Genomic DNA, 17,667 nt, shown 5'->3' on the forward strand with positions numbered 1-17,667 from the left:
AAATCTGCCGCTTCCTGATTCCTACCTTACTTCCATAACCTCTCATCACAACAACTTTCTATTACCTCGGAATTATGAGAAAGCGAAATCACAATTGTCCTCATAACTGAAGTTGTATCCACTACACAACATTCGTATTTACATGGTCCCAACAGGATTCTGATCCTCTTTAATATGAACCCGGGATGAGTTCACTAGGACGTATGATGCAGTTTCTAATCAAGAAAATGTATTCAATGTTCGTCAATGGCAATGCACCACAAGTCCCTCGGTTTCACATAGCCCCCACCAACTCTTGGGTTGCATTTTTCTTCTATGACCGGAACAGGACATCTGGCTGGTCTATTTGACCATGCCCTCCCTTCCTGGGCTTCAAAGATTTTTGTTCGAAGCTAATGCACAGTTAATGGGGAGACCTGACCTTAAAGGTAATTTCTGCTGGCTGTGTTATCTGCAAATCCCATCATTTCTATCTACTTCTCTGTATATTTTAGCATTTAAACTGAAAACCAGACCTTCTCCTAGAGATCCTCAGCGAATGGTCTTAGGTTCACATTTTCAAAGGCACAGACCATTCAGTTCAGAGGCGAAAACACCAGCTGCATCTATACTTCAGAAAATAAAGCTTTTAAATCAACAAGATGTGCCTACATGTAACATTTTAGCATTATATCTAGGCGTTCTGTTCATAAATACAATCTTTCTTTTCTACTATATTACAACAGAGGTAGATTCATCACTAATCTGATGGTCACAGTTAACATAGGAAACGAGTGTTCACTTTTACAAAAACGAAATGGGCCTTTCTCTTTACAGGTTGTCATTTCATTTGATGGAAATTAAGTCTCTTTATTCCTGATTAACTATTAACTCAATCTGTCACTTGACTTTATTTCTTAAATGTCAGGCATCATTCCTCCTTTTGATCTTCCAAATGCAGTGTTTCAAAGGGGTCTTTTCTTTCGGCATGCACTGCTGCAGTTTTACATAATTTCTTTCCATTTCACTAGGCCTCATGTCGAAATCTTGTACTGGCTTTTATATTTCAATGGAACTCCACATTAGCCAGCTTCACTCTCACAATAGGGGCCTAGCATGGCCTCTCCATCACGGTCGCTCTGCGGCTGTCCTTTACCCCACACCATGCCGCTGCACCTTCTCCAGTATGCTGCAGATGGAACCAGACCCATATTAAATAATCTACTGGGAGCATAATAGGGCTGCTCGATAATCTTATATTGTATCTCCCTGTTTTGATATTAAGCGAGACCACAGCAAAATATTCATAAACACTTCCTGGGTCTATAGTGAGTCCGAGGTCACTGGACCACATCGTGGCCAGCACGCTATTTCTTATCAGATTATTCGGGATGGACATGTTGTAAAATGTGTGGAGCCAAGAGCTCATTGCAAATTTAGTCTTGCATCTCAAGGGGTCCCTGGTCTGAGATTCGGCAGAAATGAGTGCCTGAGTAGCTGATTGCTCTGTACTCCTGTAGTGAAGCCATTCTGCGTCTGGAAGGCAGCAAATCTTCATATAAATCCATTACCCTAATCCTATTTCCTAACGTTAAAACCCAGGGTTTATTTGGTGTTTCGTCCCATGGCCGCTTTCCCAGCATATCTATACATTCCAGAGAAGCTGCTTTGCATAGTAGAATTTGAAGTCCAGCATTTCCCATTATAAATCTGGATCTTCCAAGACCCAGAATGCAAAGAATACAACAGGACTGAACCACCTGCCCCTTAATGGAATGAGGCATGTTGGCATGCTTGCAACTGATCTTCATGTTACGTTAGCTGTATTTGTAACGCACACTTTGTGTGGCTTCTTGGCTCTGAAGGGCTATGAGCGTTGTCACAAGCAGACTAGTCGAACACAACAAATGCAAACCAGTGCCTTCTAGATAGCTCCAGGTGGAAAAGGGAAGAGAACAATTTTCCTGAAAAGAAGAGGAATCTGGTACCCTTCAGTTCCCGTCCTCTCAGACCTCTGCCTTTGTGATGGTCTGCGTGCTAGGTTACTAGGATGTATTTATTGGGGTATTTTGCTGAGTGCTGTGTGTTGCCTTCCAGCTGCTTCAAAGTGCGTGTTGGGCTTGTGGAAAGTTTCAAGGTAGACTGTTCGTGACTTGTATTGCTAAATCGCCCCATCACAACCCTTAATGTCTGGGGATACGCTATAATCCCTGATCTATCTCCCTTCACAAAAGGGGGCTCAGAAATAATGGATTGCAAATGTGTTGTAATTGCTGCACCCATGTAAGGTGGGATGTTGTCTGTGGTCAACAGTGCCAAAACTAGTGACAAATGTACAATAACTGATATTAGACATAAGTGCAATATTTTGTATTAGAGCTAAACTATTATTGCAATTTTAGTGATGTTTTTATTGAAAGTAAATACATTGAATTGATATTTTTGATTTAAAAAAAATGTTTGGAAAGAGTATGTTGTAATCTAATGAGTTAACCAGCATGCATGACTGAATCAGAATAAGGTACTGGAGAAGCAAGGGACCATTTAAGCATTAGTGTGGTATGTTTAGTTTAGTCTTTTGATGCTTTGAGGGTTGTCTTAAAGAGGTCCAGATAAATATTCCCTCTAGTCTCTCAAAGTTTTGTATAGGGATGTTGTGTTAGATTGGAATGTGCCTAATGGAATCTATATTTCGTAAAAACCTTATCTTTTACACTTCCGCACCCCTGCCCCCACGAAACACCTGATCATGTTACCACCTCTTTGTTTTTATAAGGGGTGAGGGGGATGACATGCATACCAGCATGTGCTATTCTATTTGGTAGATGTTAGTCCATTTCTGTTTTGTTCTTTCTTTTACATTCTGGGGCCTATTGTCTTGGATTTATAATTTTGTCTGCAGAACTACACGTCCCAGAATGCTAACGTAAAAAATGGGCCCGAATAATCCCCTTCCAATTGGAAACGGGAATGCGGGCGTTTAATCATTTGATCTTGCCGTGAAATGCTGTCCTTCTAATTCCTTCCTTCTTTTGCCCACAGATTGAAGATGGCGGCAAGGCTGCCCTGTGCCGCATGATGCAGATTGGTGACGAGCTGGTGAACATCAATGGCACTCCACTCTACGGCTCCCGGCAGGAGGCGCTGATCCTCATCAAGGGCTCCTACCGGACCCTGAAGATGATAGTCAGGAGGTAAGCAAGACAGACTAGGATGGGGGAGGGGCAGGCACGACCGTAGTGCGCACACTCTGGGGATGGCGACCGCGAGGTGTTTGTGTCTAGAAGCCACTGGCTGGAAGACATGTACATGGGAGAGTGTGCACCCTGGATGTCTTCTACAGACGGCAGTTTGGTCCACTCTGCAGGGACCCGGTTACCCCCGCACACCAGTAGGCTTTCTGGAATCCTGTTTCAGGTAGTCCAAGCCGAATCTAATACTACAGGAGGCAAGCGTGTGAGTAACGGGTCACTAGCCAGGCATAAGTCACTAGCCACTTCCATTCTATTCATACACACAGCCCACCATTCCTTACTTGCCAAGAGTCAAACATCAACAGCCAATGGCTATTGGGGAGTGCAAATGTTGCACCCTCTAATGGGGATTTCCGAGCTACGCAAATAAATCTTCCATTGAATAGAGTGTAACATTTGCCCAAAAGAGTCCTGTTTCAAGGTAGTTCTTATTGAAATCCGGAATCGGGTCATTTGCACACATGCTGTTTCTCATGATGCGGATTTAAAAAAAACGTGCGTTAAACCTCCCACTGTCTTCTCATCACGCTGAATGCACTCATACTGTTCCTCCGCAGGTCAGGAGTACCTCTTTGTTTAGTAAACAGCAGAACTAACTTTATTTTGGAGTTTGTCTGCAATTGCCGTTTTTCTGGCTGGTGGTGTGAGATTCTCAACAGTAAACCGCCGTGTCAGTCTTCCATTCCCCAACTTTAGATCTTCTTATTGTTTACATATATTAAACATTTTGACAAATACCTGTAGTATTTTTTTTTTGTTTTTTTGTTACTTGAAAGTAACGTTTCTAAACCTCTACGCACCACTGTGAAATATTGTTGAAACGGGTCTAAGTCCTCTTTCGCGTTCTGTCAGTAAATGGACATGTTCTGTGTCGTAGCTTAGTAGGTGTGTGTGTGCGCTTGTGTACGCGATCCTGTATTATGTGCTGGGTGTTAAGAGCCATACGTGCTATAGAATGTTGCTTGATATAGTTCTGACCGGTTACAGTTTGCCTTTAAATACATCATAGGGTGCTACAGCACAACTTACCTCTGCGTGGGCCTCCTTCTTCCTGGACGAACACCACACATTTCTGGCAACAAGCTCATCGGTGGTGGCGGACCCAGCAGCGTGTCTCAAGGGGGGGGGGCACACTCTGCGCTGGCAGGCCAGTGGCATTTGCATCTAGGGTCTTGCATGACCCAGAGACTGGGTACTCTGTGATTGAGAAAGAGACCCTGGCAGTGTCCTGGGCATTAAAACACTTTTGAACACTTCTTTGGGGTTTGCCTTATGTGGTGCGGACAGACCACAAACCGCTAGTGCATATACTTACCACCAAGGGGGTAGTGTCGGTTTCGCACAGACTTGCTCATTGGGTGGCGGAGTTGCAGGACTATAACTTTGTAGTTCAGTATGTTCTGTGCCAGAAGAATGCATTTGCAGATTGTCTGTCTCGGTTGCCGGTGCGCGGTGAAGGAGAGGAGTGTTTGAAAAGTGTGTAGTGTGTGCAGGTTGCGTGCGTCATGCCAGGGATGCAGAAGGAGTGGAGGAAGGAGAGTGCAGCTGATCCTGAATTGGAAGAGTTAGGAGGGTTCTGAGAGAAGGGTGGGCTGCGGGAATTCATAGGAAGTATGCAGTGGTTGCAGATGAGCTTGCGTGGAGTGCCTGGGGAGTGACGAGGGATGACCAGTTGGTGCCCAAGGTATATGGTAGGTTAGTAGCCTTAGCCCATGAGGGCCATCTGGGTGCTCCTTGCCTAAGAGGAGGTTGGGGGAGTGTTAATGGTGGCCGGCCATGGACAGTTGTTTCAGTTATCAGATACTAAAAGGGGCGTTGCAAATTCCTGCACTTACAGTTCAAGCATGCATACTATGGAAGTTGGCCAACGCTGTACAAATGTATTTTAGTTTCCTGAGCAAAAGGGCATATGTTCTGCTCTTGATGAGGTGCCTATTTATGGAAGCTGGTTTCTTCTTTCATTATCCAACTCGTACCTTAGGCCTCCATCTTGCATGAAACCCATGTCTGATTCCTCGACTTCCATGGTGTGATTTTGATTAGCAGAGGAAGTGTCTGTCCGATGAAACATGGTGAAGGCAAAAGATGTGTTGGGGTTCCAAACTAGATCTTTCATATAGGTTCCTATAATAAGTTTCTGAAAACCTGCAGACCATCTGCCACAACCCTTCGACAGCACAAAAAGCTGTGTAAGTGCAAGACTTGGTACACTAAACAGCCTGTCTGAGACCCCCCTGTCCTCTGGCACATAAGGGCATAGTCTCTGCACAGTTGAGGTTGTTTAGAAACTTTCAGTATCAGTCTTTCTAGTTGTAACCACCAGAGCCACTTCCGTGCATGTTTTCCCACCTCTTGCTATTCAGGACAAGCCCTCAGTTTGGGGTGACTTCTCAAAGTATGAAGTGCGTTCGCACCACAACTTTACTGTTGACAAATATGTACTGTAGAGCAGAAAGTTGGGGAAAATGAATGCCCCTCCAGAGAGACCTGCTTTGCATGCTAGGGATGTTGGAATTGTTGACTGGTTATAATTATAATTGTCCTTTTTATAACGCTCTTACTACCCGAGATTGGTTTCTACGTGCTGCGAGATCGGGATTCAAAGTTGTCTTGCTTCCAAGACCAATGCGTTGCTCCTGAGCTATCCCCCCTCCCTCACCAAGTTCAAGTTGTTGTGTGACATGTTCAGGCTCATTTTTGTGATGTTGTTGATGGATTTTTCGACTGGTGTCAGTGTTGTTGGCAAGGGTGAGGACTGTTGAAGCTGCTGCCACAAACAAGCGATACAAGAATTGTGGGCATGCATAAGTGATATGCAAGTTGTTGGAGCCATTCACATGCACCATTGACATAGATGTTTTGACACATGCCCGCTGTGAATTAACTGTTGTCATGCACCGGTGCTGTGTTTATACTGTAAGGAAGGCATGGTATCAACCAGTAAGGCAGACACAAGTGATCACAGTTCAAGGGTGTTTGTTGCACTTCAATTGGGTTTGAAAAACGCCTATCTAATCCTAAATCTAAAGATGGGAGCAACCAAGACCATCAAATAATAATAATACAGTCCTAGTTGATTCTGTCAAAAAGGGCCTATACTAATAAACCTATTGCCAATCCTTACTTCTAATCTAAATACAAATAGTGTGGGAAACAATGTTATTCTAACGAAAAGTGTTCAGGAAATGATATGTCAGGATATTCAAGGCGTTGGCTTCGCTTCCCCACGTTTTCAACATGGGACAAGGCAGCACACTCTAGCTTAGAACACTCCCTTGATTTTCTGTTCATCCCGGTACCGCTGTGCCGGGCTCAGACCCACTTTAACACAAAACCTTCAATTGGTCTCCCTGCGCTGGGCTCGGACCAAATGTACCTACTTTTCCAAACTTTCTTTATTTAAACAAAATCGAAGACTTTTGACTGTTCGCAGGATTTTGATTGACCCTTCGCAGGACCAATTCAATTCACAATTACTTGTTCTCTTCTTAATATCATATTTTCTCACTTGTACTTTTGCCATGTCTCAGCTGGATACCAAACAGAGACCTTCGACTGAGCACCCCTGTGGTGCTGGAACACTCTGTCAAAGGTATTATATCTTGCTTTGAAAGGTCAATCACTAATCAGAAGTTCAACTTTCCTTGCATCTCTTATCACACTTGTTTTAACAATGTTCGTTCCAGAATTCGCCATACAATGTTGCTGCTTGCAGCCGTGGTTTAATACATAAGTCGTGTATCGTTCTCCCCAACTCACCGGCTGTGTTTTCATTGACACTGCTTTGATCTTGGAGCCAAGGACGGTACCACTGTGGCTGGCGATTCTCTCCGCCTTTATTGACGCAGGAGGGCCTTCGACACACAATGCAGGATTCTTCAGCCTGGTTTCCTGGTTTTATGCTTTCTATTCTTGTGGCTTCTGGAAAGTAACATTTCCTTGTTGAAAAGGTCCGGGGAGCTTCCCTTCTTGCGATTCCCTTCTGTTTTGCCGTTTTTCTTCTCTCATTAAACTGCTGTTTCAAAACTGTGGTTTCCTCGTGTGCTTTGCCTAGCTCAGAGTGTGCTCTCGTGCTCCACCTTTTATCTGTGTGAGGAAGCTTAATGGAAGTTAGGTGTATGTGATGATCAGTATTTGCCTGACTTCGCCTGACCATGGTATTGGGACATGTCAGGTATACTGCTCGGGTGTTAGTCTGTTTTCTGTCATTGCGGGCTGTCCGTGTGAAAGTGCTTGTGTTGTAAAAGGGGACCAAGGGGGTTAGAGTTCCTAAATATCCTGTCTGTGGGATGGGGTATAGGTGTTGTAGGGAATGGGATACCGTGTCTCGCCATCCGGTGTCCCACTCCCTGAAGGCCCCTCAGCCAGGTGAATCTCTGGCTCTGGTCCACCCCCAGGAACTGGATCTAAAAGTGATGGCTGTGTCCTGGCCACCTGGATGACAGATCCCCGGAGACTAGTGTGTGAGACACTTTCTGGTTTCTCGCAATACCTCACCAGTTGGGTGGGTATCCAGTATGGAAGACTCGGTGTCTTGATTTACAATGTCTGTTCTTGATTGTATAAATCAGAAGTGGTTCCAGACAACTGCTCCATCTCCTCTGCCCCCCTGGGGAAAGACCGCACAGTCCTGTTCCCTCCCATGCTCCAGCTGATCAGCAGGGGAGTAAAAGTGCCACAAAGTGGTAATTGGCAAGGCACGTTTCCTTTTGGGACTGGTTTCCCTTTCCCCCCCCCAAGCATCCGCCATTTTTAACCTGCACACGGTATAATGTACCATAAAGCCCCTCTCTGCCATTTTGGCTGCTTAGTTGCACTGCGCACTGCAAGAAAAGAGGGGAGGTGGTTGTTAGTGGAGAGATGGAGGGGAAATCAGTTGAGAATGCTGAGGTTTTGATGAGTACCAGACGGTACTATCAGAGTCTGTAATTTGGCTTGCTTGTATGTGGTTAGTGGTAGAGACACTAGGGTTTGTCTCATTTTAATGGAGAGAATCAAAGATCAAATATGTTAAATGCCGGGGTTGCAAGACCAGGTTAAGCTGCTATATGACTAGAGATGCGAACAGTGGCATTGCTCAGTTGACACCACAGTGCACAACCGCGACTGTACCAGAAACCAGCATCGGCAATGGCAACACATTTTTGGCCTTTGTGTAGGCATGAGGTGGGCATTTAATGGACACTCTCGCAATGATGCTAACTGACCATTAATTGTAGAAGCTGTAAAATGGTGCGAGTATTCGTACCAGGCCACATAATAGCAGTGCCGGGCAAACGCCCATCTAGTACCTATGCACAAGGCAAACCTGTTGGCTTTGCCAATGTATGTTTTTAACAGGACTTAATAGGCACGCATGCAGTTTATAAATAAAGATTCTGAAGGCACGCTGCGTGAAGACATTTTTATAAAACCAGTAGAGTGTCAAGAGCTCAAATTAAGCCTTTAATTTGCAGAAGAAGGCTTTGAAATAACACTGGCAGACACTTTGAGCTCAGAGTTTGATGTTAAAGCTTGATAAAGCTAGCTGCAAGAGATCCCAAGAGGATGTGTTTTTGGAGGGAAGTGACAGGAAAGGGATAGGAATGACCAGGGGTTAACATGTCCATGGGTAGGCGACAGGTGGCTAAATAACCCAACACCTACAGGTTGTGTGTCTCTCAGATTGCAGTCGTGTATAACCGAGTCTACAACTGCAGTTATTGTTCTACAGCGTCGGGCTACCATGGAGTCAGTGTGGTGAGATTCAGGTAGGGTACGATGAGGAACATCTGTGCAATGCCATGGGCTCACTGATGCCCAGGTGTAATGCTGGCGCAGTGAGGAAAAAAGTCCAGTGAATGATGAACAGGCCCTTAGACGAGGGCAAACATTTCTAATATGCCTTTGTGAATGCCCACGTTTATGCTCTGATCACCTCTTTCATAAACTCATCTAATGTGGGCGCTGCATGCTTTCTTCCATACATAGAACCCACACGAAACGTCATGGTGGGCATGAAATAACATCCATCACAATGCGTGCTCCTGCATCCTGCCGTGCAAGGATCACTGCAGTTTCACTTTCTAGGGGCTCTGTGTCCATTTACCCTTTTCTCTGTGCATGATTAGCAGTAAATAATCACTTGCTTTCACTACTTTTGATGGGGATTATACGGTTCTTCTTCTTTGTTCTATAGCAATTGTTACTATTTTGACTAGGATGAATATACACGTTATGTTTGCCTGGAGTTAATGTACCTTACTTTGGGCATTGGCTGGCTAAGTGAAATCCTGATTTTGGGTACATTTGTGCACAAGTCTATGTGTTGGTTAGGTGAATAAACACTTCACTTGATTTTTTTGGCTGGTGTAAGCATACCATTTTGCTAAAAGCCTGAGTGAATTTACAATTGTGTTTGCTGGTCATTGGCTCAAATTCACATAATTTTCCTTTACGTAGGGTTTTGCTTTTGGCTGTGGTGATTGCAGCCATTTGCTTGGGAATGGGTTGATGAATATCCTCTGCTTTGGGTTTGGTGACTATATACATTTTGTTTGGCCTTTGACTGAAAACGTGCACGTTTGTTTTTTTGGGATAGCTAAATTCCTTTTGGGTTTTGATGACCGCATAATGTTTGCTTCTGCTAGTCTGAACATACCCATTTTGATTTACTAAGAGTCCACATGGAAATCTGTTTACCTATAGTTGATGTTAATAATTCTTGCATCGCACACGGTTGCCACTTGCGTGGTCTCTTGGCCCGCTGGTGAATCTGCAATGGAAGGGGAATTGACAAGGGGGGGGGGGGTTGTAAGTCAGATTGAGAGAGAAAGAGCAAGAGAGCTTGGATGTGATGTTGGCAGCTTCAGTTCGGAGAAACTGGTCACTGAGCGTAGGTGCGTATTTGGTTTGTAGTTGCCATTTGGTGTTGATTTATGATTGTGTGTGGTTTGGTTTCCTGTTGGGTGTTGTGAAGTGCGTGTGGCTTGTGGTGTGGTTGAGGTATGGTTGTGTTTAGTTCAGAGTTTGAGGCTGAGAATGCAGAATGGTGAGTTTTTAGTACAGTTAGGAGCAACACATATACCTCCTTCAGCATCCAAGTGCGACACACTGCCTACCCCTAACATCTAGATAGGTGCAGCACATTTCCCGCCCTCAACAATTCATCCAAGTGTGACAGATTAAACCATCTAAGTGCAATACATGTCCTTCCCCCCTACAACCGCTTGGAGCGGGGATGGCCCCGCTTCGAGCCTCCTCATTGGCTGAGGGGCTGCCACGCCCCCTGCCGGGGACAAAGGCCGTGGAATCCCGACGGCGGGATTCCAGGCCGGGTAGGGACCTGGCGAGAGCCAGTCAGAATGCTTCTTGTATTCTGCTTCGCTCTTGCCGGGTTACTAATAGGCCTTGTGACATTTGGAGTGTGCAAGTGCAGGAACAAGTGCTGGAGGGTTGGAGGAGTGGTGATGTGGGTGGTGGGAGTAGATTGGCCCAACCCAAGGGCCATGCAAATGCTATGGGGGGATGGCTCATACCAGGGTTCAGATAAGTACTCGGGGAGGCGGGAGGGGAGTGGGGGAGTGCCACCGTCTAAGTGCGACCAAGGAGGGAAGTGCTGATTTGGGGGTGCTGGTGGAGACTGGTATGGCAGGGCCTGGTACACTGTGTGACCCTTAAATGCACCAGGCCAACGGTCACAGCGGCAGGAGGGGGGGGATTTAGCAAGGGAGGTGGATGCTTTGAAACGCTATGTTTTTATTGCATAAGCACCTAACAAATGCCCAATAAATAAATAAAATAAATAAGGTAGCGAGAGGGGGAAGGCGGTAGAGAGCAGAGTCTTGAGAAGCTTTTGGAAGTTAATGAGGTCCAGCTCAAGTGTAAGAGAGGCATGGAGGCCATTCCAGAGGGAAGCACCTGCCGTAGAGGGCGATCTACCCCCCCAATCTCTGCTTGGAGAAACGTCTGATCTGCAGAGAGTTGGAGCTAGAAGACCAAAGGACTCTAGCAGGGAGGTATTTAGGGAGAGAGAGTTGGATGTAGCGGGGTCCCAGGCCCCAGAAGGCCTTGTGGATGACGTAGAGGGTCTTGAATTTGATCCTTGCTGCCACCGGGAACCAGTGGAGAGATTTAAGTGCTGGGGAGATGCAGTCCCTGGGCTTGGGGCCAAGGATAGGTCTCGCAGTCCTATTATGGATAAGTTGAAGGGGGCGAAGAGTGGAAAGGGGTAGATTGAGGAAGTGGCTGCTGCAGTAGTCCAGCCTAGAGAGAACCAGAGCTCTGGAGACATTGCTTCTGGGGGAATGTCAGAAAGGGAGAATACCTCTGAGGAGGTGAAACTGAAAGTGGGCCTTCTTAGCAAGTTCTGTAATGTGAGGGGAGAAGGAGAGCAGAGTCAAAGATGGCAGTAAGGTTTTTTGTCTCAATAGATGGGGAGGGATCCCAAGGAGGGTAGCCAGAGAAAGGGGGGGGGGAAGTAGGGAGCAGGGGACCCTGTTCCAATTAGAAGGATCTCGGTCTTACTGGCATTAAGACAGAGATCATTAGCCGAGCACCATACCTGAATAGCAGTCAGACAGTCAGGAATGAGAGAGGAGGATGATGAGGTGGGGCAGGGTGTGGGCTTGAAGGAGAGCCGAGTGTCATCAGCATAACACTGGATATGAGGAGACAAGGAGGAAATCAAGTGGGCCAAAGGGGCAAGGTAGATGTTGAAGAGTCACAGAGACAGGATTGAGCACTGAGGGATGCTGCCTGTAGAGTGAGAGGTGGAGGAGAGAAATGGATCCAGATGTACCTGTGAAGGTCGATTGGAAAGGAGCGAGGTCAACCAATCCAGTGCAAGGTCTATGATACCAAGGGTCTTCTCCTGCCCAGGTGTTGGCTTTTCCGCCCCGTACATATCCCATCCACTGTCCCTACGGCTTCCCCCTTTCCTCCTTGCAGGTCTCCCCACATCTCCCCTGTTGTGTATCACCATGGCGCCTAGAACATTCCTGGTCCTAGAACTACCAGTGACTGGTGGGAGAACTGGGAGTGGTGGGAGATGGTTGATGAGTCCTGGGGTTGTTCTGCCATGTTTGCTTCCAGACTCTCTGATCTTGTTAATGGCAGATTGCAATCCACCATATAGACCTATAAGTGACGTTGAGTGATTTGTGGAAGGCTGCCCCAGTATGCCAATTCGGGGTTCGAAATTGAGGGGAGCCGGGGGCTGCACGTATAGGTTTTTAACATGGTGCGCAGGGACTGTGTTTTACAGTGAGGCCCCATTTTGCAAGCGCCTGTATCTTTGTTGTGTGCGTCGTAATAATGGCCTGTTTTTACGTGCTGGTTAAACCTCTTCTGTTCATCTCAGAATATCAACTGCGGCTTCCCAGTTCCTTATCCTGTTGTCACCATTTTTTTAGAGAATAACTTCTGTCAACCATGGTGTCTCCCTCCTGTTTGATAGTGTTACAAACCAAACCATCTGTTTTATTCCCTGCAAAAAATAGTAAAGGCGCTGCATGCGTTATTTGTGCGCAATCTATTTTTACTACTGTTCGCTTCACAGTCCAAAATATATAACAGTTTGTTTAGTTCCCTAGATCCATGTTGGTCACCACGCTGCAAGCTGTATGATATGTATGGTCCTTGTCATGCAGGGTCTTGCTGGGGATTCCTCAACTTCCTGCCCCCTTCCCACTTCCTGCAGACAGAGCACTCTGGGTATGACCTCATGAATCAAAGGTCACTTGTTACAGCAGCCTGGATAGGGTCCCTGAAAAACGGCTTGCTTTACACCAGTCCACTGTAGCATTTTGCCTTTGGAAGGGCCTAGACCATCTGTTTAGTTAAATCCTCTACAGACTCTAACAAGGAGGATTCTCTGGACCGCTGTTGGGAATACATCTATTCCAAAGCTGTCTGCTATAGAGAGTGGAGACAGAAGGCATCCAAGGCAGAAGAAAGGTCTGCTCCCTAACCATCCCCCTGGGAACGGTGTGGGGGATACTACTGTGGTCTAAGGCCTCTCTGCTGCCTGCTACACGACCCACAGGGCTGCATTTGGCACTATAGGCATCTTCAAACTGTTTGCTTTTCTAAACTTGCTCGTCCCATTGAAGCGGGTTAGCTCCTCTCAACCCAATCGCCGGCTCAACTCTGTGGAAGCAACTGATTGAAACTCACTCGACCTGCGAGAAGCAAAATACTCGGCGTTCTCAAATGCCGACTAGACCCAATAAGCATTGTTTTGCCTCCTTGAACCACTGGAAGTCATAGATTCCACTGTCCCAAACACCAACTCGACAGAATGGGAACCTGCACATCAACCTAACTTGACGCCAACTTGCCAGTGGCACTGCGTAACTCTAACTTCTCCAGCATGGGGTCTGGCATGGATTCATAAATTCATGAATATTCCCCGCCGTCAGGCTGGGAATACTCGGTGAAAGAAAAAACTGTTTTGTTTTCACTTTAAACTGTATTTCTCCTCTAAACCAATCACTGTCCTCTTGGTCATTCTGCCCTGATCCAATGATTCCTCTCCCTAAGATCCACCCCTGGTGGCCATCTTCCGGTTTTTAATGCACGCTTCAGTGTTGGGAGTCCTCGCGTTGCTCCCGGAGCTATTTTTGTGCGTTTTGGGGTTTTTTCCATAGAAAATTGATAAAATTTGACCAATTTTGACTTGGTGTTTTCAACCAGAGGACAGCTATCGGCGGTGGGGATCCACTGCCGGCCAAGATCTTCATCCACTATGGATCATTCATCGAAGTTTCGAGAAGGCCCGGCCTTTGGCCTACTTCACGCCTTTCGACCATGTCCAAGGAGAAGGAGGGCAGGAGCCTCTTCAAACTCTGTGCTAAGTATGGATTAAGGAACATATTTGTAGATGGTCGGCATAATAAATGCTTATATTGCCTTCATCCGGATTACGATGAAGAGGGATGTGAGGTATGCTGTGGTTTCTCAAAGAAAACCAAGAAAGATTGCTACAGCAGGCTGGCAGTGTGGCTCAAATCAAGCAAGGCCCCCGACTTGGCCTCTGGCAGGGTCCTGCCTCGCCCAGGACCGGCTGATCCGAGGAGCAAACACCCTCCGGGAGGAGGTCGAGATCCTTTGAGGAAGCCCCGCCAGAGGGTGTCCAAGAGAAGGCCAAGCTCTGTGAAGCTGGTTCCGCCGGGTTTGTCGCTGATGCAGGTCCCAAGTCGGGCAGAATGCAATCGCAATCGGCATCAGTCTCCACAGTGAGCCTGCTGACGAAGGGGACCTCTTCTACAAGAAAGTCCCTAACCCTGTCCAAACTCAGTTTATCAGCAGACAAACCGACGAGGGAGAAGTCTGGGGCGGACCCTTCAAAACGAAGACCTCTCAAACTTCCAAGTCAACTGATTCGACGACGAACCCGTCGACGAGGGCTCCGACAACCACATCGTCGACGATGTCTACTATGACAGCATTAAAGGAGAGCGGCCCCTTGAAGGTGGTGCTTATGACGGGCACCCCACGTGTGTCCTTACCCCAAGACGTGATATAGCTGCAAAGGCAGGAACAAAAGCAGAAGGCACCCCGGGTATGGGAAAAGGCCCTGTGACCGCATAGGCCCAGAAGAAGCCTCCAGAGAAGGAAAGGGGAGGACCAGGCCCTCCCGATGGAACCTCTGCATGATGTGGAGCCACGTACTACTCCGGAAAAACCAGTGCAGATTTATCCAAGCTCAGACAACAGCAAAAATGAATTGCCTGATGACTAATATACAGACCACGAAGGAGGAGAATCTTAGAGTGGTGAGACTATGTCCCCTGTGCGCAAAAGGATGTGCATCAGTCTGGACTTTTCACCACTGGCTCCTTTCACCCCTCAACCAAGGGACACGTTGCTGGGCATTCTGACGACTCCACACCCACTGGTCACGGTGATCCAGCAGAGGATGAACCCACACCGGGTTCTGTGCCACCACAGGACCCTTGGGAGCCTCCGAGGCTGAGCCCGCCTCACTGGAAGAGAAAGTCTAAGGAGGGAGCTGGTCCTCGGCGTCACCCGACCCCTCTGCCACCTCCACCAAAACCACTGTGTTGCGACCTGACTCACGCGGGAGCTCCGGTTACAGGCACCGACGAGGAAGATGACTTTATGCCAGCTGAATCGGATGAAGTTGGATCATTTCATTTCATGATGTCCAGGGCCTCTAAACTGTTTCAGTTAGTACCTGAGGGAACTAAGAAAGAAGGGTTTCTGTTCCAGCAGCGTGAGTCCAGAAGAAAGACCATCATGTCCGTTCCTTTCCTGGATGTTATCTTGGAGGAGGGCCTGGTGCTAACGAAGAACCAGAGTACGGCCCACCCCAAGCCGGACATACTGGAGAAAAAGTACAGGGTACCAGATTCAGCCCCCAGGTGCATAAGATCTCAACTTTCGCCAGGAAGCACTTGGCGAAACCATCGTTGGCAACCATGGTGTCTCCGGACCAGGAGAGGAAGAAGCTGGACGCAGTTGGCAAGAGAATAATCTATACAGCAGCCTCCACCATAAAGGCAGCTAATGCCCTAGCCATTTTGTCCTGATATGGCCAGGAAATATGGTACAAGCTGGGACCTATTCCAGATTTGCTGCCCGAGGAAAAGGTTGAGGCACTGGAACTGTTTCAGGAGGGGGATGTGGCCTCAGACCACGCCATTGCAGTGGCCGTGGGCATCACGTACATAGGATTTGGCCAGTTGAGGAACGGCATGTCACTTCGTCGACAAGGGTGGTTGAAGGCCACAAACTTCTGCCACAAAGTTCAGGCGAAGGTTCTGGTATGCTGTTGGACGGTGAAAACCTCTTCGGCAATGCCGTCGACAAGTCTTTGCAAGCTATAAAGACCGACACACAGACAGTGTGCTCCCTGGAAACCCTGCAACGACGTCGACTCTCGTCCCTTCGTTCATCCAGAGGAAAGCCCAGCAGCTCCTCCAAGGGATATACTACCCTGTACCGACAGCCTTCCTGCTCCTCCACTCAAGAAGCATACAGGGGTTGCTCTCCGTCTTACGGCAGCGGAGGACAGCGTCTGCGTCGCTCACAGGGCAGGGTCCACACACCCAAGCCGGCCTGAATCGGCCATAGCCTAAGGCTCCCACTTATGTACCCCGGTGGGAGGCACGCTGGCGAAGTTAGTCAGCTTGTGGGAGAAGACCACCGACAGATGGGTGCTGGACGCTCTCGAACAGGGGCATACCTTGGAGTTCCAATGCGGGGGCCCTCGTATCTGTAAGGAAGGCATGGTATCAAAGTAAGACAGGCACAAGTAATCACACTTCAAGGGTGTTTATTGAACTTTATCAGGGGTGTGAAAAATGCTTATCTAAATCTAAGGTGGGAGCAAGCTACGGCCATCAAATAAAACTACTATAGTCCTTGTGGAGTCTAGTCTAATATAAGGGCCTATACTAATAAAAACTATTGCCAATCCTTACTGCTATGCTACAAAAGAGTGTGGGATAATGTACAAAAAAAGAAAGAAGTGTTCACAAAATGATAAGTCAGGATGATTAGACTGTTGCTCTCCCATTCCCACGTTTTTAGCACGGGACAAGGGGGGTCACTCCAGCACACTCCTGGGCTTCTCTGGCACAAGGTCACAGTTCCTTTCACCAATATATGGGCTTTCGGTGCCAAATCTTTTATGCAAAGTCTCTTGCCCCAGAGGACCTGATATACCATAAACAACAAAGAAAGTTAATTTCACAATATTCACATTGGGCGATTTACTCTTCACCCTGGATCCCCCTCAGCGCGGTCCGATCCTTCTGTCACTGTTGGCCTCCATCAGTTGGGTTCAGACTACCTTCAATTTTTATGAATCCCTCAGTTGGGTTCACATTTGCCACAACCATCTTCTCGGCTGTGTTACTGTTCACCCTAATTCGCAGGCATCCCTCAGTTGGGTTCACATTTGTCAAAACAATCTTCTCAGGTGTGTTACTGTTCACCCCTGGATCTCCCTCTTACAGCTCAGACCCTTTTTCTACAATTGGTCCCCCCTCAGCCGGGCTCAGAACAATTTCAGTTTATAGACAATCGAAGACTTTCGAATGTGCACAGGATTCATTCTTAACCCACGGTAGAAACACTTCAATTTCACAGTTCCTTAATTCTTCCCTGCTCGGGGTGTGGGGGTACCAAACAGAGACCTTCGAGTGAGCAGCCACGTGGCGTCAGACCACTCTGTTTCTGGTACCTCATTCTGTCGTACAAAGTTCAATTGTATACAAATTCTCTTCTCTTCATACAATGTTGCCGCTTACAACCTTGAGCACACCACAGTCCGGTCTGCTATCAGTTTCTCCAACTCACTGGCTGTGATGAACTCATTGGCGTTACTTTGCTGTCGGAGTCAAGGGCAGTACCATAGTGGCAATCGCTTCTCCCCGCCTTGGCTATCAATCCGGGAGGGCCACGTATACCTTCGACACACGGTACA

General features: G+C 47.2%; 1 protein-coding gene across 3 annotated transcripts in view; it reads left to right on the forward strand.

The window, feature by feature from the left end:
• SHROOM4 (shroom family member 4) overlaps positions 1-17,667 on the forward strand; it is a 678,783-nt gene that overhangs the window by 323,766 nt on the left and 337,350 nt on the right. For all 3 annotated transcript variants that reach the window (XM_069648657.1, XM_069648654.1, XM_069648655.1), the window contains exon 2: positions 3,022-3,173. In XM_069648657.1, coding sequence (XP_069504758.1) covers positions 3,022-3,173 — 152 coding nt within the window. The remainder of the gene's footprint in view (positions 1-3,021; positions 3,174-17,667) is intronic.

Source organism: Ambystoma mexicanum, chromosome 2q, assembly GCF_040938575.1.
Source record: "Ambystoma mexicanum isolate Mex_15411 chromosome 2q, UKY_AmexF1_1, whole genome shotgun sequence".
NCBI classification, from domain to species: Eukaryota; Metazoa; Chordata; class Amphibia; order Caudata; family Ambystomatidae; genus Ambystoma; species Ambystoma mexicanum.